The sequence below is a fragment of the Lagopus muta genome, chromosome 25 (genome assembly GCF_023343835.1).
Source record: "Lagopus muta isolate bLagMut1 chromosome 25, bLagMut1 primary, whole genome shotgun sequence".
Taxonomy (NCBI): domain Eukaryota; kingdom Metazoa; phylum Chordata; class Aves; order Galliformes; family Phasianidae; genus Lagopus; species Lagopus muta.
The window spans coordinates 4,166,293-4,187,615 of record NC_064457.1 but is presented as its reverse complement, the minus strand read 5'-3'; the positions used below and the strand labels follow the sequence as shown (position 1 = coordinate 4,187,615).

General features: G+C 46.4%; 1 protein-coding gene across 3 annotated transcripts; it reads left to right on the top strand.

Annotated features, from left to right (window-relative positions):
- Window positions 1-3,162: 3,162 nt before the first annotated feature.
- On the top strand, window positions 3,163-20,974 carry MEIOC (meiosis specific with coiled-coil domain). 3 transcript variants are annotated; one of them, XM_048927197.1, is made up of 8 exons: window positions 3,163-3,277; window positions 5,562-5,684; window positions 7,201-7,358; window positions 7,463-7,567; window positions 8,926-10,735; window positions 11,937-12,071; window positions 15,571-15,751; window positions 18,935-20,974. In XM_048927197.1, exons 2-8 carry the CDS (start codon window positions 5,646-5,648, stop codon window positions 19,108-19,110), a joined length of 2,604 nt encoding a protein of 867 aa, XP_048783154.1. In that variant the 5' UTR covers window positions 3,163-3,277; window positions 5,562-5,645; the 3' UTR covers window positions 19,111-20,974. The 3 variants fall into 3 exon arrangements, with proteins under 3 accessions (XP_048783154.1, XP_048783153.1, XP_048783152.1); XM_048927196.1 differs by lacking the exon at window positions 3,163-3,277 and adding an exon at window positions 3,332-3,383; XM_048927195.1 differs by lacking the exon at window positions 3,163-3,277 and adding an exon at window positions 3,459-3,721.
- Window positions 20,975-21,323: the final 349 nt, after the last annotated feature.

The following is a 21,323-nucleotide window of genomic DNA, read 5'->3' as shown; positions in this document are numbered from 1 at the left end:
CTTAAAGACCACCCAGTTCCAACCCCAAAGCCACGTGCAGGGCTGACGGCCACCAAACCAGGCTGCCCAGATCTCCACCCAACTGGCCATGAATGTCCCCAAAGCACCCACAACCCCCCAATTCTTCTCTGCAGGGCTGCTCTCAGTGAGTTTTTCTCCAGCCTGGACTCCTATCTGGGGTTGCCCCAACCCAACACCCGGCGCTTGGCCTTGTTAAGCTTCCTATTCAAACACACTATGCTAATAGCATCTCATTGTGCTTTGGTTTGCCTACAAATTAGAGGTACATACAGATCTAAAAGCCCAGAGCTGCACTCCCAGCCTCCTAACATATGCCAAGCCTTGGAGTTAAGCTCATCTTTTGGTAGGGAGGACTTGGGGCATGCGAGACCAATTGCTCAGCCTCTGCTTGGAATGCAGCCATATTCTGCCCATGCAGGTCCTGTTTCCCCATGGTCTGCTCCCACTGACTCTTTGCAGCCAGACTTCTGGACGTGGATTTTTATGGGGTCCACCTCCCGGGATTTGGTTGAAGCAATGCTCTGCTCTTCAGAATAGATCATATTGGACAGACTGTCTCACGCCGAGAGATGAAAAGCGCTGCATCCCCCAGTGTAACGTTCTGCGGGAGGATGAGATTCCAATTGTGGTCTCCTGTCTTGAATTAGCTTTGAAGGAGGAAGGCAGCAAGTGATTGGACTACAAAGCGAGGTTCAATACTGTCTCCAAAGCTGCCCTCAACAACCTGGAAATCAATTCTGGGCACGAGCTGCGGTGCATTAGCAACCTGTTACATCAACTTCCTGAGCAGGGCTTCGTCAACATCATGAAATATTAACATTGATTTAACTGCCTTGAACAGGTAGTAATTCAGTGGTAGGAATTCAGTGGCATTCAGGTAGTAATTCATGGCAGGGCATGAGGAGCTCCTGCAAAATGGAGGCCCCCTCAGGAGGATGCTTTTTGCACAAGCTCAGTACCACGCTCTGCACCCCAGCACTGAACTCTGCCCAAACAGCACCATTAGGGGAAGTTTTGTCACCACTCTGAGCTTCCCAAAGCTCTCTGCCCTATGGCCTTAAAAAGTCTTCCAGAAACAAGCACAAGGAATATGACCGTTGCATCTGTAGAGAGGCAGTCCTGCTATGGACCACTCAGCGGCCTGCACCCAACCCACAGTACAGTTCTATAACACCAAAGACCCCAGCTGAATTCCAGGCTGCCAGACAGGCTTCATTTTCAACAGCTCTTCCTTCCTGAATCGAATGTGTTTATGGCTCCTGATAGATGCTTCCTCATTGCGTGCAGCTCATTTTGATGCACTTGATAGGGAATTTGAAGTCTCAAAGACACAAAATGCTAAGTAAATCATGCAAAATCCAGCTGCTGGCAGACAAACCCTACTGAGTCAGACTCTGCCCACCCTCAGCAAGTTTGCTCACGATATGAAGCTGGGTTGAGACACCAGAAGCCTTGCTGCCATTCAACAGGACGTGAAGGGCTGGACAGAGAGGAAGCTGGTGGGGTTCAACAAGAGGAAACGCAGAGTCCTGAACCTGGGGAGGAACAGCTGAAGCATCAGTACAGGGGGGGGGCTGAGCTGCTGGAGAGGAGCTCTGCAGTGGAGAACCTGAGGGGTCTGGTGGGCAGAGGTTGAGCCAGCAGCGCGCCCCTGTGCCCAAGAACGCAAAGGGAGCCCTGGGGTGCATCGTGTAGAGTGTGAGCCCTCAATGAGGGCAGAAGCTTCTCGGTGGCATGCAGCAATAGAACAAGGGGCAGAAAACGGAACACAGGAATTTCCACACTAACACAAGGAAGACATTATTTACTCAGAGAGGGTGACAGCACTGGAACAGGCTGCCCAAAGAGGCATCCTCAGGAGTCTTCTCTGGAGATACACAAGACATGTCTGGATGGGATGCCCTCCTGTGTGACCTACTGCAGGCAACCTGCTTCAGCACGGGGGGGTGGACTGAATGATTCTACAGATCCCTACGCCTACAATTCTGTAATTCTCTTCAGATTCGGGGCCAAAGAGAAGCACACCACCTGGTCCTGTGTCCCAGCAACACACCATCTCCCTGCTTAAACAGGGCCTCATGGAGCCCTAGACAGGATACCAAAAACCTTAATTTAGTTAGTATTCAAATTGAATGCCTCTTGATGCCCCAGAGAGGTGAGAACTGGTCCGTTCTCCAAAGAGCATCTATTAGGCAGAGAAGTGCCAAAGAACAATGTACAAGTAGGTGTCAGAGCAATGTTTATACCCCAACATCAGTACCAGCTATGGGCAAACAGCACAGGACTCACAGATGGAACATTAGATTTAACATGCACAAATAGGTGGGAACTTTGTGGACGCTGTATGAATGTTAAGTTCTTTCCTATGAGAGTGGTGAGGTGCTGGAACAGCTGCCCAGAGAGGCTGTGATGCCCCGTCCATCCCTGGAGGTGTTCAAGGCCGGGTTGGATGGGGCCCTGGGCAGCCTGGGCTGGTGTGAAATTGGAGGTTCGTGGCCCTGCGTGTGGCAGGGGGTTGGAGCTTCGTGATCCTTGAAGTCCCTTCCAACTCAGGCCTTTCTGCGATCCTATGATGTTCCTATGTTAACCGTACATAACAAAGGCGATTTATCTCTGGGATATGCATGCTTTGTGAAGAGATCCCCACACACCCAGTGCTGTAATAAACCAGCCATGGCTTTATGAACTATCATTTACCCAAGGCCCAGCACAGCTCAGCACTGCCCTCCACTCCCTGTGAGAAGCTGTGGCCGCCATGAGGCCTTCCCTCAGCTTCCTCTGCTCCGGGCCCAACGCACCGCGGGGCCTTAGCACTCCTCACAGCCGTGCCTTCAGGCCCACCCCCATTTTGTAGTCTGATCTCCCCACAGAACTGACAAATCAAGGCGGCTGAGCGCAACGCTCCCACGCGCTCCGGTCCGCGAGAACGCACTGAGGCATCTGAGCGTGCGGCGCTATCTCCGGGCGAACAACGGCCGCGCGCTCGCTGATTGGCTGTTCTCCCGCCGATGAGGGCGGGCTGAGTGCCAGCGTAATTTCTCATTCGCTATACCTTGGCGGACGAAGGCCAATAGAAACAAACCGCAGTTACCATGTGACCGGCAACGGCGTCCGTTGAGCCGCGTGGAAAAGAAAGGTGGTCACGTGGCGCGGGGAGGTGTGAGGAGTAAGTCGGCGTCTCATTGGTCGGCGCGCTGAGGAGCTGGCCAATCCCGTTGCGCGCGCGGAGCGGGGCGGGCGGTTGCTCCTCTCTGAGGTAACGGCGCCTCAGAACTGTTGGGGCGGTGGCGGCAGGGGTGGGGGGGGAAGAGAGCGGGCGGTGGGCAGCGCTGTGTCAGCCGCGGTCTGCGGGCAGCATGGAGGTGAGGGGCATCGCACCGGGCTGGGGAGCGGCTCAGGGGGCTGCGAGGCGGGGTGGAGCGGTTGGGCTGCGGAAATGTTCCTGTTAGAACGTCATCGACTGGTTGAGGCTGCCGGTCACCGAGCGGAGCTGCGGCCCTGTGCCTCTGTCAGGGGAGTTCCCTGAGATTCCGTGTGGGAAAAGGGCTGTGTGTGGAGGCAGGGGGTTGCAGCCGGCCGAGGCTCCTGCTGCTGGTGTGTTTTCTCATTGTTTGCTGTTTTGAGACGAAAAGCCATACAACTGCACAACCAAAGGAGAAGTGTGTTCGTAATGTGTCTGAGGGTACCAGTACTGGTGCTGGTAAGTGGGGAGGTTGTCCTGTGGCCATGTTGTCATCCTGTAGGGATAGAGATGGAGGAGTGCTTGTTCAGAATGGTGTCAGAGCTGTGGAATTGGGCTTTCTGAATTTAATAAGGATTTCTGAATGGAAAAGGTGATGAAGGAGAACTACAAGGAGCTGAGGGAACTGAGGCCGTTTGGGCTGGAGAAAAGACTGAGAGGAGAACATATTGCTCTCCACAACTGCCTAAAAGGGTGGGGGGTGTTGGGCTCCTGAGGGATCTGGAGGTGTTGGATCGTAGAATAGTCACAGGATCATCTGAACTGGAAGGGATGCTTAAAGGCCATCTGGTCCAGCTGCCCTGCAGTGAGCTGGGACACCGTCAGTGCTCAGACCCCATCCAGCCTGACCTTGAGTGTCTCCAAGGACGGGTTGTCCACCACCTTTCTGTGCCAGAGCCTCATCACCCTTACCGTAAAAACCTTTTCCTTCTGTATTATAAAAAAAGGGGTGGCCAGAAGGGACTGGGAGGTGATCGTCCCCCTCTGCTCGGCTCTTGTGAGGCCCCACCTGCAGTGCTGCATCCAGGCCTGGGGCCCCCAGCGCAGGAAGGACGTGGAGCTCTGGGAGTGGGTCCAGAGGAGGGCAATGAGATGATCAGAGGGCTGGAGCAGCTCTGCTGTGAGGAAAGGTTGAAGGCACTGGGCTTGTTTAGCTTGGAGAAGAGAAGGCTCTGGGGAGACCTCATTGTGGCCTTCCAGTACTTGAAGGGAGCGGATAAACAGGAGGGGGAATGGCTGTTTGTGAGGGTGGGTGGTGATAGGACAAAGGGGAATGGTTTTAAAGTGAGACAGGGAGGTTTAGGTTGGATATTAGGAAGAAGTTTTTCACCCAGAGGGTGGTGAGGCACTGGAACAGGTTGCCCAAGGAGGCTGTGGATGCCCCATCCCTGCAGGCATTCAAGGCCAGGCTGGATGTGGCTCTTGGCAGCTTGGGCTGCTGGTTGGTGACCTGCACACAGCAGGGGGTTGGAACCAGATGAGCATCATGGTCCTTTTCAAGCCAGGCCATTCTGTGATTCTATATCTAGTCTAAATTTGCCCTCTTTTAGTTTGAAACCGTTTCCCCTTGTCCTGTCACAACTGACCCTGCTGGAGAGTCTGTCCCCTTCTTTCCCATAGCTCCCCTTTAGATACTGACAGGCTGCTCTCAGCTCTCCCCAGAGCCTTCTCTTCTCTGGGCTGCACAGCCCCAGCTCTGCCTGTGCTCACAGGGAGTTGTTCCATCCCTTGGTCTGGATGGGATGCACAGATTGGTGTCAGGCTGTGCCAGGGGGCGTTGAGGTTGGGTGTTAGGAAGGGTTTCTTCATGGAGTGGGTGGTCGTGCACTGAAGGGGCTGCCGAGGGAGGAGGTGGAGTCTGCAGCCCTGGCGCTCTTTGGGGTGTGTATAGCAGTGGGGCTGGTGGGTCAGGCAGAGGTTGGACTTGGTGAACTTTCCTACTGAAGTGACTTTGGTGCTACAGTTATGTTCCAAATATTGCACCAGTAATATCACTGCTTTATTTCTCAGCTGTGTTTTTTTTTTTTAGCTAGTCGATTCTAACTTTAATTCTGTTGTGTGCCTCAGCATTCTGAAAAGGGGAAGAAAAACCCGAGGTTCTTGCTTTGTTTTCATTGCCTTTTCCCACTGGGCAACTATTTCTGAGCACATCCAGGTAGATGATGGGGAGAAGGGTGTTTCTTAGGGGGAAGAATCTGCAGATAAGTTAGTTAAATAAGTTACACCAATGAGATCTACACTTCCCAGGTTTATGTATAATTATGTCCTTCTACCACTTTTTCCACCTCATCTTTTGTAGCCCAAAGTTGTGTGCAGAGGAGGCAGCTGCTGTTGGAGCAGTGCAGAGGCTGGCAGCAGGCTGGCAGATGCGTTCAGCAGTGTGATGGCAGAGTCTGGCTCGCATGGCTGCTACAAACCACAGGTTCAGTTGGTTATAAATAAAATTTGTATGTCTCTGTAAGTGTTTGGGGTGTTTGTAAACAAAGCGGCCAAAAATTTTGTTGCTGATAATGCATGAATCAAATGCTGTAACTTATAAGTGTAAGGTTCAGCCGAAAAGACAGGAACTTAAATGTAGTCACAATAAGGCTGTTCACCTGTTGTGTATTTCACCTTTTGTTGTCTCTTGTAATTTTTTGCCCAATTCCATCTGCTGCGTTGTGATCGATTCTGAAATTTTCTGTCATCGCTGCCATACTCAAAATTTCAAGAGAATTTTAATTAAGAGATTTTAATTGGAGCAGTGCTGCAGAATGACGCAGGACCTTCTCCCCATCTTTCCTTCTCTCTGGTAACCTCTGTAGTGCAGGAATTCCAGATCAGCCTTCGGCTTTGTTCATTTGGGGCTCTTTCTCAGTCCACTGACTGAACATCACAGCAGAAGGGGGCTGACAGTAACGGAAAGAAGGAAAGAGTAGATGAGTCCATTGACCTTCTATGTTTATGAGGAAGAGTGACAGAAGACAGATGTTTATGTAGAAGGCTGGTAAATAGGTGAGAGGGAGCATGAGCAAATGGGGAGGGGGGAGGAGAAATTAGGACTTTAGCTGGAGATGTGCTAAATCTAGCTGAATACATCAGGAAGGAGTTAACTGTTGGCATACTGAAACATGGAAGCAATTAGAGCCAGCAGGGGGAAATGGGTTTAGAGTGAAGAAAGTGTAGTCATAGAAGTTATCTGTACTGAGCTGACCTGGGAAAAGAGTGACGTGAAGAATGTAGCAGTTGGAGGTGCCTATGGGAAGAGCAAGAATAGTGAAAACATGGGGGAAGTAAAGAGACGTGGCAGCAAAACCAAGAGGTTGTGACTGAGAGTTGAGTTTAAAATCAAAAACACCACAAAAAAAGCGAGGAGGGAGGGAGGGGGTGAGAATCTATCGAAGAAGTATTTAAAGAAGGACTCAGTGTGGAGTGCTACATATGAAGGAGAATGTGGTGATGAGGAAGATAGTGTTTCAGTTTGTTTTGTTCTTCTGCTAGTATCAACATTTGTAGCAAAGTGAGGAAGAAATTACCATTGTTAGGAAAACTGAGAAGGAGGAGCTTCAGCCTCCCAGCACGTGTTGGGGGGGCACAGAGGTGTTCAAACGTTCATAGAGCAGCTGAGCAGGAGCTGCTTGGTCCGACAGTCGGAAACGCTGTGATAGGAAAATCATTACATCTTTTCATTTTGCATTTCGTAGGCCTAGCTTTTTGCACAGGTAGGAGTCTGAAATGAAAACCCTTTCCCAGTGCCTTCAGGAATACAGCCTGGAAGTCAACAGGAGAGTGGCACTGTGGCACTATGCCCAAAATACATGGTGTGCTTGTTATGGTCAGCTGGTTGCTCCACCAGTGAAGTCATTTAGAACCTTGCAGAATGAAGAAACGGCAACTTAATATTACAATTTATATTATTTCATATTGAAATCCATGTTTCTATTGCCTGTAAAATGCAGAATGAAGAAAACGTAGACCCACCTCAGACCTACAGCTCTTCCCTCTCGACACCAGAATTCTCTGCAGCCGGGGATTCCTCCCTTCTGTACACAGCGTGGTCTGTGTGTGGAGATGACAGCAAGCAGCCCGCTGCTCCTCAGATGAACGTGAAATCCAGGTAGTCAGTTCTGAGTGGGTGATGGGTCGTGTTGAAGGAGATTGTTTTGTTTGTTTCTTTAACTTAATGAACTGTTTTAAATGAACTGACCCATTTGTTTTCAGAATTCAAATAGAAAGGAATGATTATGGCAGCGAAGCAGATTTATATGAGCTTGTGTCTAGCATCTTGGAAGAGCAGGATAAATCCCAGCCATACTGTGCTGAGGGGTGAGTATGCTGTCATGCAAGCACTTCTGGCATTCTCACTGCTGACAAAAACTGCCCTCACGAGCTCAGCCTGTGTTCTCTTATTCACCTTCACATCGCCTGTTAGCAAGCCCTCCTCCTCTGCATTTTCCTTTCCTCCCCCTTAATCTGATAATGTTTTACTTGTGGCAGTACCATGGTAGCTTTTGGTTTTCTGGCATTTACAGAATTTTTTAATTGGAAGTTTTAAAATAAATCTTTAAGCAGCCTGGAAGGGCTGTATTCAGGTAGATCTCCTTCAGTATCATGACTGAGTTCAGACCTGAGGTTTCATTCTTAATTTCAGTCCACAGAAGGAATGCACAAAAGAGGAAATAGTGCTCCTTCGTGCTCTCCTGAATTGACACGAGGGAAGAGTTCTATGAAGAATGAGTTTTCCCTGATGTTTGTGCAACCTAAGTAGTCCTTGCAGACCAAAATGTCAGATTTATTATTCCTATGTTCTGTTGCTGAAATAAATCATTAGATAGCCTGAATCTGACTATTCTAGTTCTCACAGATGAGGAAGGGAGCCCAGTTCTTGTGGTTCACAAGCCACTCACCCTTTGTCTTCCCCAGACAGTTCTGGTTTTTGGTTGTGTGCTGGCTGATGTGGCCAAAGTGAGGCTCTAAACAAAGTCAGTCTTGATCAGAAGGACTTACTAATTCCTTTGCTTTACATAGTTTAGATTTGACAGTGCTGAAAACAAAAATCCAATCTGGGCTGCAATGCATTCCAGCTACAGTTCCACTTTTTCACTTGGTCTGATTACATAATGATTGTTCTATTGTTAATCCATAGCACTTGGTAGAAGGAAAGGACGTGCCTGTTTTTAGTGAGTTGATTTAAATGCAGGAAGCAGCGTAAGCCAGTGTAAAATGCAGGTGATTCTGAAGCAAAAAGCAGCGTGAGGCACAGAAGCAGTTTGTGTAGAGAACTTGGACGTGGCTGTGAAGGGTTACGGGGAGTTTAAGTCATGGTGGTCTTAATCTTCTGCTCTATCAGGAACGTGGAGATGATGGTAAATCCTTTGGTAGGACTGAGTGCGCATTACTTGGTACAAACACACCGCCTGCAGCTCACAGGCACTGTATGTGTATCAGTTGTTCAGGCAAACCAGAATCAGCTCTCTAGTCTAGAGTTATAGGAAGATAACAGGCAGACATAGGAGGATGAAGAAGTGGCAGTAGTTGGTAATGTTTAAAGTAAGTGATTCTTTCCACAGTGAAGAGAAATCGTTGGGAGTGAACTGGTCTTTAAGACTTCTCTCCCCATTTGGGAATGGAGGAGCACTGCAGATGGAATCTAACACTAATGTGTGCTTCTTGCTTTTGTTAAGGAGTTGCTCTTCCAACTTCAAGTCGGTGTGGTCCATGAATGCTACGAGAGTCACAGACCATCACTACCTGTTGTCAGAAACTAAAAGACCATTTGCTGCAGCTGTTTCCCAGCAGAGTTTTTACAGTAGTGAATCAACATCTGCTGCTGAGAAACAGTACTTGCAAAGTGGTAATCTTGCACCACAGCAAAAAGCAGAGGAATGTTATCATGGATTTCCTGCTGCAGACCTCGAGGAGCAGCGCTTGTGCGCTTCTAGGAATGATTGTGCCAACTGCTGCAACATGCAGGCTAATGAGAATATGAAGACAACACCTGTGTGTCAGAGCTATCCGTGTGTGAAAAGCACCTTCACGCCTCCTGCTGCTTATTTGGAAGCAATCAAGGACTCAGGAGCTGATGCTTACTCCTACAGAAGAGAGAATGCGTGTCCCAAAGGAGCGGATGCACAGCTGCAACAAAAGCAGGCAGAAACACTCTCACAGTTTCAAAGATGCAACGAAAATGCTGATTATGGTAGATATGCTGAATATTCTCATTTTACCAAAGCAAAGCCTACCAAGAGCATCAACTGTAGCTTCCAAGAAAGTAAAAAAATAGTAAGTGAAATGACTGAAGCATCATCTCTGGATGTAGAACCCTATTCTAAATTATTTCAATTCAAATCAGGTACTCAGAGAAAAATAGAAACAATTCCAGATCAGCAAAACTTTACATTCACCAAGCCTGCAGGACTCCTATCAGAAAAGCAGTTTGCAAATGAGCCTCTATTCTGCAGTGATCTGGGGCAAAAATTTGAGTATGGACTGAATTCTCTTACAGCTTGTCCAGGGAACAGTGACTGTGCAAACGGTGTGGATAAGCCACAGTTTTCCAAGTCTGATCTTCAGACTCCTGAGTACTGCAAACCACTTCCATTATTACCAAACTCAGCAAACTTGTCAGCAGGTGCCAGTGTAAGGCAGGCTTGGATGAACTTCCAAGCCAAACCCGCTGTCCCACCTCAGAGTCCAAGCATGGTGAAACTGAATAATCGTTTATCTACTTTACAGAAAAATTCCAGTCTCCCTAATGACTTCTTGCAGTTATCCTCTTCAAATGTTCCTTTAAATAGTAATTTATCTCACAAGAACTGTCAAGATAATTCTTTGTTCTTCTCGAGTCTTGATTTTGGTTTTAACGCTTCAGAACGAGCTCAGTCGGCTGCTCTAATGGAAGCACTGGCAAAGACTGGGGAAGAAAATCTCATTGAGTTTTTAAGTGACAAGAAATTAATGCAACCAGATAGAGGCAGCTCAGCTCAGCAGCTGGGGACCCTTGAAAACCTGAACAAGCACTGTTTCCAGTTGAAGCCACAAAGTGGGCATTATGGTGTGGAAGGACAAAAGCACTCAGACAGGTTGTTGCAGAACGCGTACCAGGATTCGGTGGAGTCTCAGGGTCAGCTCAACCTCAGGCAGGGAAATGGAGGTAATAGCGCTGTCAATCCCATCACTCAGGCATCAGGCTTTGCCAACAGCTGTGTGATGGCTGACTGGAAGCATAACCATCAGCTTGGTTCAGCTGCTGTGCCCTCGAGATCTGCTCGTCCATTTGGCCGCCTGGTTGTCCCTCTGATGGAGTCCTACAGCATGTTCTCCAGTGACAGCTTAAATTGCTTCTATCCTTACGTTAACGATTTGATGTGCGATGTACCAGCGCTGGGATATCAAAAGCAAGTTAAAATGCACAGTGGGACTGCCAGGGAACTCCGTGTTAAACTGGAAGAGTGTTACGAACAGTGCAGAGCTTTGGAGAAAGAAAGGAAGGAGGTAAAAAATATTTCTTAGTATTCCCTGTCACAGGTCTGATCGCACTCGAAGGTGAGACCAGTTAGAGAACATGGGAAATCCTCACTAGTAAGAGTTGGAATAATGGGATTTGAGAGAGAAGAGTTTCCCCATGTATTTGAGACTGAAAAGAGAAGTTTTGTTGGTTGGTAGCCTGACTGGAGCATAGTGAATGTTGTGCTTACACCAAAATTCAGCGATGTTTTCAGCCTCTGCACTGGGGCCTGGAAGGGTATATTGGGTGGCTAAAAAATAGGAATTACATTGCAGCCCAAGGAGAAATGTATCTGAAAACTTTCAAAGCAAATCTATTGATTATATTTCAAATTAGGACTAAACTTCAGGCCCTTGAAGAATTAAAATAATGCCCTCTATTCTAGTTCTCTCCTTCCCACCTCCAGTTTGCCTGAAGTTTAAAGCCTAATATGTACTGGAACAGGCTCCTTTTTTTCCTCCAGAAACAAGCTGAAGAAATATAATAATATCGAAACACATAAAAGAAAAAGCTTCAGACAGTTCTGTATGGAGCAGTTTCCATGTTTAATGCAATTGCTCTTTTTGTTAGTAGCAGAAGTGAGTGCCTCAGTCCGTTGTTAAGTGTAAAACCTGTCTTGATTTCACCAGTTTAGGTGGTATGGAGACTCAGAAATGATCTGGAACCACTATTTGGTGTGAAGGAACCTTAATCAAATGTTAGCAGGGGGCAGTGGCAGCTGGCCCTTTGCTCCTTGTCTTTGTGGAAGCTGTTGTGTCAGTCCAGTAGAAGAAATTGAATGGAGATGTAACAGATTTTTGCCAGAGCATTGCCTGACAAAAGCCAGTCATTGCTTTGGATACAGTGGTTACAGGGACGCAGGGCTCAACTTGAGAAGGGGAGATTGATGTCTGTAGTAGAAGTAAAGGGCAAAAGAGGAGGAGCTGAGATGTAGGTGGCAAGTAAATAAAACCACTTTATCTTGTGATAATTGCTCTACTTGTAGCGCTTTGAGTAAACTGGTTGTTGATTTGAAAGAGGTGATTTTCACACCAAATGGTTAAATCCCAAATTAAATCCACATTATCTACTTAAAAAATCCAAAACCCTAAGGGGAAAAAGCTGTATGTCTTAAACTTCTTGCTCCTGAAGCAAAGCACGCCTCACAACTGCTGTTCTGAAGGAGATGATCTTTTTGTTTTCCTGCAGACTGAATCAGCTCTTGCTAAGAGTTACCCAGGGAAAAGCATTTCCAGTAATAACAACGCTCCAGTTCCAAGGCTGACATCAAACTCATCAAAAGTTGATCGCTTGATTGTGGATCAGCTACGTGAACAAGCCAGAGTGAGTTGTAAAAAGATTGTAAAAATCTGTTGAGTTTATTACACAGAGTACAGTAGAAGATACATGTTTGTCAGAGCAGCTTTTCTCCAGATGGTTTTGTTCTTCAGGGCTATGCAGGAAATATTTCAGCAGTCCCTGCTGGGACCTTTACAGCTCCAGGTTCACCCCAGGTCTTAGCAGGGAACCCTGGGTATCTCAGGCTCACAGTTACAGATGTCCATGCCAGGACAGTGTGTTTCCTACTACAGAGCTGTGCATGCAATGCCAGAAACCAACCAGCTGGCCAAACTGCTTGCACAGCTGTAAGATATCCCTGCATTCTGAGCTGTTGGGCACCTCTTGCTCAGCAGAGAAATGTTCATTACAGCTTTGTACTCACTATGTTAGGGGAGGCACCTGTGGGGGGGGAAAAGGAAACAAACATTTATTAATGTTTTTAAGACATTATGATGCATATTTGCATAACAGAGCTGTATTTGTTAGTGAGGAATGGGTATTTGTGCAACTTCAGCTTGAATGTCTGCACTGTTAATTTGTTTTTTAAGCTTAAAACAGGCTGTAAGTCTTGTGCCTTTTGAGCTGCGTGTGGCTCTGTGGCCAAATGATGGTGCCAGTGTGCAGCATGGTGCTGCCTGTGCAGAATCCTGTAAGGGAGACCAGAGGCAGGAGGTGAATGCAAACAGAGCAGATCTGTGCTGCCACAGATGGTGGTGGGCTTGCTTCTGGGCTGGGAGACCAAAGCCAGGCTGCCTGCGCTGCAGAAGGAAAAGAGATGTGGGCTGAGCAGCAGAGGTGCTGAACCCATCCCTGCAGGAGGATGAAAGGCAGAGGCTGCTGTTGTGAAAGGTGCTGGTTCTTGGAGGAACAGACAGAGCTCAGCTCCCAAGGCAGCAGTGCTAAGGCTCAGTCTTTCTTACCAGTCTCATACAGGTGAAATAAGCCATGGAGCCATGTTGGCTTACTGCCTGCTGGGATCAGCCTTCTGCAGCTGCCTCTTTTCTCCCTACAGCTGAGTAGAGAGCAGAGTGAAAATGTATCCACAGGCTGAAGTCTTACTGTAATTTTCCAATTACTGTTTCCTGAACTTTGGAAGAACAGTGTAAGGGAACTACCTCTCATTTCAGATGGCCTGTCCTCATCTTTAAGACTGTGCTTAAAGGAGGGCTTAATCTTGTCTAGCTATGTGAGGAACCAACCTTCAGAATAAAGAACCTCGAATGCCTATTACACAGCAGCTGAAAAGTAGTTTCAAGGATGCTCAAAAGCACAGTAGGCAGTTGAACCTAGATTTGTAGCATCAAAAAGTGCAGTGACAGCCAAGGAGAAAAACTGGTACAAAGGCTTGAGTGAAAGCTGAAGTGGCCGGATGTGGGATTAACTCTTGGTAGCATAGAACCTCTAGTTAAAAGCCTCTTGGTGCTCACAGACGTTTTTCCATTTCTCATTTGAGACTCTCATTTACAGCTGCTCTGATTTCCAGAACAAAATGTAGCTGAAGAAGAGACAATAGCTTCCTTCACTGTGCCAGTCAGTAGCTATTAACAGCACTTAAACTAAGATCTACCCTGTACAGACTCTCATCTCCTTTGTGTCTGGTAAATCTCCAGCTCCTCTGTAAGTGCAGAATGCCACTGCGGAATGTGCTGAGGCTGGATGTTCAGTCTCACCTATTGAAGTTTTCATAAGTAAAACACAATAGTCCCTGATGGACACACGTCACTGTATGATAAACAGTCATCAAAGCTGGACCTGAAACTTCAGTCCTTATTCACTGGTGTGTAAGGGAAGCTGCTGGCTTCCTGCTGCTTCCACTGAGGGATCTGAGTGAGTGAGCAAACCAGCCCTGTGGCAGTCAGAGGGGAGGAGGTGGGAAGTTGAGCATTTGAGCCTTTAGTGCTTCTCCTTGGGCTCCAGGGCAGCCCAGCTTCGACTCTTGTGGATTTTGATTTTACTACCTGTTGGTTCTCCCTGGCTTGTTGTAAAGAGTGCAGGCATTTGACTTGCTGCAGTGGGTGCATTAGGTGTGAGCATGGTACCTGAAAACCAGATCTTGGAGAACCTAACTTCTTCTGCGGGTCTGGATGTCACTGTAGCACCTAACAATACAAAAATGGCCTGCCAGGATTACCAAGTCCAACCATCAACAGCTCTAAGATGAGAAATGACTGCCAGGTTCATCTTTCTTCGTTTTACTTGCTTACATAATCCTGCTGTGCCACTCCTTGTAATTTGTCCTTCAGAAGCCACACTAGTGATTTCCAAACGTTAGCAACTTGTTTCCTCTCCCAGTGACTGATTCCTCAGTTGTTTATGTGAAATTCACCCTGCTCCCTTCCTTTTTTTTTTTTTGTTAGTATTATTTTTTACTCTATAAATGTGGGTTGTTATTTTGAGTTTACTGTTTGCTGCTGCTGCCACAGAAACCTGTGTAATTTATTAATGCCTGCAGTTTTTTTCCAGGCTTTCACAAGATGTAAGGGGAGGCAGGACTATCTTGCCAGGAGCTTGTTCTTCCTGAATGCTCTGCAAAGCCCGGTGTCAGGGAGCCTTGCTGCTGTGTGTGCTACTGCCAAAACAACTGTCTTGGCCTGCAGCCTGCTCTGAGGAGACTTGAGGCGGGTTGGACGAGTTGTCCTGCCTCACATGCTCTGTTTCCCAGCCTGTTGTTAGATAAGCCGAGCATTTCTCCTTTTCTTAGGAAAGCCTCCAGTCCTTCTGTTGTAAGGAAGCATCAAGAACTTGGCTTTTTGTTGTGCTCCCAGCCCCTGTTTGTTTGTTTGTTTGTTTTTTCACTTATTAATCACCAATAAACGTTACATGGGAATTCTGTAGCCAGTATCTGCAGACAAGGAGCCAGGTTCTCCAGAGGCCTATGAGCCTCAGCTGAGGAATCACTCACCAAAGAAAAATTCTTAGTAATGTAAGTGTTGTAAGATAAACAAGGCAGCAAAAGTGCAGATTTTCATTTCTCTGAAGAAAACGGTGATTTTTGAGTGCTTGTGCTTCATATCTATCCTGAAAGGCAGCCTATGGGTGTGGATATAGCAGCTGTTGGCAGTCCAAGCTGCTCTCCCCTGCTGATGTTGGCTTTGCACTGGCACAGGGAAATCGCCTGGGTGAAAACTGGGCAGCCTCTGTGGGATTCATTCTCACCCAGGTGGCTGCAGCAGTGCTGATGGAATGTAAGCAACAGAAATGTAGGTCAAAATGTTGTCAGGGAAACCACCTGTTACGAGGTTGTCCCAGAGCTGTAATATCCATTATTAACTGGTGAGCTGGGTGTCTTGCTGTTGTAACATTTTGCTGTTCTGTGCACGCCTATTTTACAGCTTTGTTTTTGGAGAAGAAAGAATTCCAGCTAAGAATTTCAACTGCTTCACCTATAGCTTTATGAACGGTTCCCAAAACAAAATAATGGTTACAGTTAATCTTTTCTTCCTAATCTGCTTGCTTTCCATGGAAGCTTGAGCTCTTGTAACTTGTGTCAAATGTTCATTAGGTCGTGACTTTACTGGGAAAAATGGAGCGCCTTCGCAGTTCTCCCCTTCACGTCAACATTTCCACTGCTCTTGATAAACATCTGGAGGTGATTCGTGTTGTGCAGATGCGTAGAAAATATGAGATTGTAAATGCTTCCCATCGACCAAAGCAAGGCGCTCCCAGGTGCCAAGATGACCGAGGTATGACTGAGCTGGCATACGTAATGACGTAGCTGCAAAAGTCTGTGTTAAAATGTCTGAGAGTTTGGATGCTACAGTTTCATTTTGTTTTACAGCCAGTTATAATCTGAAGTTATTTTTCAGCTCTGAGTGAAGCAGACCATCTTTTCTAGGTGATGAGACTAGTTAAATCAGTTTTGATTGCATTTATTCAATTAATTATGTAATGCAGCTTGTCACTGGAGATGATTTTAAGCTGTTGCCTCATTCTCTCTGTCCCTGGTAGTGCTGTAACCATTACCTCTGTAGCTCTGTATCTTAATGTTGAACCTGTGAAGAGTGATCAAGGTGTCCTTAAGTTATGAATGCACTTTTTAAGCATTGCTAGTGAAGACTGGCAAAAAAAGCCCCGACAAGTAATGTTTTGGATGGATATGCAAAGATGTACTGTCGAGAATGGTTTTATTCTTCGTGGTATCCAAAATATGCAGAATGTTCAGCTTAACCTCTCAGGAGTGCACAGGCAGAATGGCAGCTTCTTTCCTCTTTTTGTTCCCAGATGTAAGAATAAAGCCCTGCCACCTGTGATGCTCTGCTCCATGGCTTTGTGATGGAAGCATTGTTACAGTTCTGACACTGCTCTGTTCATCTTCTGCCTCCTTTCCAAAACTGAGTGAGATGGATGACTTTATGCCTTTTATGTTTCCCGTCATGCAGTTCTACAGTTCTCAAGATTACTTCAAAAGATACTCTAACAATTTTCCTTCTCACTTCTTCAGGCGTTTTTGTTTCTCTTTACCTTGAAGGTCATGTGACATTTTTGATCTTTAAGCCCATGAAAATAATTGGCACTGGCTTTAGTGCTACACCTTAACCAGGTCAGTGAGCTCTTTGGATCTGAGTAGACAAGAAAACAACTAGCTGTCTGTCGTGGTTTGCAGGCCTGCTCCCTGGCCCAGCTCCTCTAGGGAGAGAAGAGGAGGTGGCCTTGCACAGCAGGATCTGATCATTGAACCAGACGGGCTGTGCTTTCTACTTCTGCTTCTCCTCTGCCACGCTGGCTGGCTGTGAGATTGTCAGCCTGTTGTAGCAACTGGTGAGACATTCAAATGTTAGAATACTCAGCAACTACCTTTGCTGCCTGTTTGGGAGAGCTTTGAGGAAAGTGCCTCAAACTGTGCATCTCCTCTCTTTGCCAGAGCTTCCTTGTTAGTGTGTGAGTTCTGTGAGTTTTGTTCTGTCTGAGGAAGGGTCTCCCTCAGCTCCACCTTGTTCCCATGGCACCTTTATATTCCATCTGATACAATACTGACTACCTTACAAAGCAGAGTCTGACCGTTGTGTCCTGTGTTCTAGGAGATCTGATCTAAACAAAACTTGTACTTGAACCGTGGCCTCGTTTTCTCCTAGCTAACTCTTTTGTTTGAACACAGATTTGCTTTGTTGGGTAGCAGGTAGATCTGGGCTGCCCCATGGCGAGTCTGAAAGATTCTGCTACTACACACAAGAGTTGCAGAACTGTACACGAAATCTGGCAGTTGCTTGTAAATGGTTTTGACCAGCTAATGAAGGAAGTTCTGCAAGAAATCATGATGATGAGAAGGTTTTTCTGACTGCTATTTGCCACCTAGATCAATTCAAAGCCATTTGTAACCATCCCTCTCTTGCCTGAGATTTGATGTTCAGGATCTCTCAAAATAATCTAGATGTTACAGATGATCTTTTGAGGACAGAAAAGACCTCTTTAATGTCTGCAGCTCTTGGATACTGCATCCACAGACTTTAAAACAACTCCTCCTTATTTTGGTGAGATTTTCTCTTATTACCTGGTAGTGACCCAAATACCAGCTGTATCTTTCTGCTTTGAGATGTGCATTTCTGTGTCACTTGTTTCTTACATTCTTCTGATGGTTGAGGTACCATTTCTGTGGGCTGTTCTTTCACAAAGCTTGATGGGAAAAGCACGATCTTGAACGCTCAAAGGATGGCAATTCTATCCTCCTGTTCTGCATTCTGCCCTTGATTTCTCCAGAATTATCATTACAAATATTACCTTGAAGAATTTTATGGGTAGTTGATGTTCGTGTTGCACGAATGGACTTACTCCCTTATTCTTCCTGGTTACCTAAATCAGCTTTCTCTGTCACTCCTTCCGTCAGCTTAGCAGTGGTAACTGTAAGAGGAATCAGTGCTCACTGTTTCTGCAGAAGGAAAGAATGAGGTCTCAGAAAGGTTTTGCAGAAATCAGCCATTGAGCGAGAGGCAGACAAGCTGGTGAAGAGGAAAATGATGAGGAGATGAAGTTAGGCCTTGAAATTCTGTCCTTGTCTGAGGTACCCTTCATATCTCCAGGAGCAGTATGCTTTCACCTACAGAACCCAGGGCTGCTGCTTGAAAGTAGGTGCCAGCTTTGTGCAGTAAAAGGAAACTGCAGTCATGTTCCTGAGCCTGAGTGCCTGGGGAAGCAGGTCTTAAGTCAGTGTCTTCCACTTCTTCCAGTCCCCATGGAAGTGTTTGGCAGGGGAAGCAAGTACACATGCCCTTTCTGTGCAGTCCAACATGCAATGCAGAGTTAACCTGGAATAAGACAAAGTTCTGACTGAAAATTCTGGTGCTTCGAAGAGAGTATTAAATGTTTCCTCACAGAGGCTGGAATTGAAATCCAGTAATTACCCACACATTTAGTGATGGTTGTATGCACTGAGCTGTTGAGTCAGCGTGCCACTGTGCCACTCTGCCTCCCTTTACTTTGAAATGGTGGGTTTTGACACATTTTTGCAGAACGTGGTCTGCACACTCTAATAAAGTGTGCTAAATGAGCTTCTCCTCCACCTTTTGCCAGAATAATTTCTTAGGCAAGATGGGCAGAGGGTCCAGTCTGTAGACCTGAAGGGCTCACTGTGAACATCCAGCAATGAGCTCAGGGAGGGGGTTTGGCTGTAGAATATTTCACAGAGGTGACTGTGAGGTGACTCCCTCCTGACATGAGATGAGAGCAAAGTAGGAGAGTTAATAAAACAAGTACCTGCGTTCCGCCTTCTTCAATTAGGGCCTAAAAACGCTGCTTTCTCAGATGGAACTTTTACGACCTTTTGCAGGAAGAGACAAAATCAGACTCAAAAGGGTCTGAAAGATGCTGCTTTTTGACCAGCAGCGCAGCGATGAACTGTGTAGTAAAGATTAAAGCTCCTTTCTCCCTCGCAGACGTTTTAGCTCTGGTGTTGGCCATCAGTGAGATGAGCGCAGCGACGCGCCGCGTGCGTACGACTCTGTGGTGCGCCCTGCACATGAGCCTGCCAAAGCCTGCAGCCAGACAGCTGCTGACAGCAAAGGCTCTTCGGGAGCGGGCACGGCCTGAAGAGAAGCGTACGAAAATCTGAACGGCCGTGGCAGCGCGGATTGGATGGCAGAAACCAGGTGCAGAGGAAAAGGCGGCGGCGTGCGCCTGCGAGGAGGTGATGACGTTCATTCTTTCTAATTACTTGTGACGTTCAAACTGCTGATACTCGTATTTAAAGCTGTATCTTGAGGGGAGGTTGAATTTTCATCAAGGGCTCTCGGTTTCTCCTTAAACTGCTGAAATTACAGGCAGGACCATAATATTGGGAAGCCCAACTGATGAATGCTAAGTAATCGCACTAATTAAACAACGAGCACCCAGGACGTCATTTGACGTCTGCAGGTGAGCCTTGGTGTAGAATTCTTCTGTTAAGTTTGTTTAGTTTTGTTTTAGAAAAGGGGTTTTAAAATAACGAGTCTTAAAGATTACAGTCTTTCAGACTACAGTCTACTGTGGTGTCCAGGTGGTTTCAGACAAGATTGTGACATAAAAGTGTTTTCTTTATCAAACCAGTACCTGTAAACAGGAGGAAGAATGCTAAGAGTACTCAATATTCATGTAAAATTAAATATTTAACATATTAGTATTTATGAATTTGAGATTTTAGAATCCACGTTTGTGAAAGGAAATGCACCAGATTCTACTAAATTAAATGATGATAAAATTGCTCTTGCAATTTAGTAAATGTATTCAAATCATTTGGGCACGCCCTCAGGAAAAGAAAGAACCTGTTTTAAAGTACCTAAACATAATCAAAATGTGACATGCACACAGTATTAGCCTCTAAAAAAGCTGTACAGCAGCTGAAATAATGAGTATTGTTTTTAATGCCTTCACTTGAAAACTCTGATGGAGGGTAGGCATCACAATGTTCTGAAACTTGTGTTTTTTAAAGTTACTCTTTCACTAGTCTGGTTTGTGATTTGATTGTCCTATTTTAGACATATTAGTTTACATCTGTGTTTCTGACAGCTCTTAACACTTGGTGCTTATGTGCACATCTTATCTCAATCTCTGTACTGAGTATAAATAACTTATTCATTGATAAAAGCGTTGGTATTATGTGACTTAGGAGAGGAGGGGTTTCAGCACTTGCAGCGTCGCGTTCAGAACGCGTGGATTAAGTTCACTCAGTTTTCCTTGCCTCGATGCACTGCTGTTTGAAACACAGTCTGCATTCTTCCTAGTTGTGGAAATCCTGCCACGTACGAGATGGAATCACACCACATAAATTGTCATTAGGGATTATGAGAGAAACACTGAATGAGAACACAGCAGAAAGGAACCACTTTGATCACTGGTATGGCCAGAAGTACTGCCAGAGCGAATTCACGGGGCAGGAGGACAAAGCACTTTTCATACCACAAGTCACTGCATTAAGATTTGTTAACTAGGACATGTTGGTGTTAAAAACAAATGGAATTTAGTCTGTCTGGTAAGAAATAAATTAGCTTTCGTTGCAGAGAATGTGTTCTGTTTTCCTTCGTGTCTCGGTTCCTACAGCATTCTCCAGTAACGAGGATTGTCATTTTCATTTACCTACTGAAAGGTGAGGTGCAAAGCAGGGGGTACTGATATTAATAAAGGACATGACTGCAACTTTAGACTATAGCAAAATTGAATCAGTGCAGTGAATCCAAAGTGTATCTCAGTTAGAAGCTCTGTACTGTCATACAAAGCTCATGCAATGAATTCAGTACCTGCAGTAGAAATCTTAGGAGTGTGCCTGGGGTCTCCCTGGGCCTCAATGCCAGGACAAGGAGCGAGAAATAACATTTGCTATCAGGCACTTCCTACCAGAGACCCACTGGTCTCCTGAAAGTTCTCTGTCATCAGTGCTCAACTCTGCATCAACAGCAAGATTTATTAGCATTTGCTAACAGCTCTGTGGCTTCAAGGAAGACCTGTGACAGCGTGAGCCAGGAAGCATTAACTGTGCTGAAACAGGCTGACGGCCAGGGAAGAGCTGACCTTCTTCAATGCTGTTGATTCATGCAGCTGTGCTCATACGCAGGACTTCACTGTGCTTTGCTTCTGGCCCCCAAAGCAGCAGCGCTCTGGTACAGCCCCACAGGGCCATAGGAAGAGGTGTGAATGAGAGGAACCACACCAGCTCAGCCCCCTGAAATACTGCTGCTGGTAAGAGAAAGTGAGGGTGTGGGACGTGGCATGGAGCCTGAGGACAGACCCTGTGTCTGTCACTACCGCCGCAGACACAAGAGGAGCCCGGCTTCTTGGCCAGCCATCTTTATT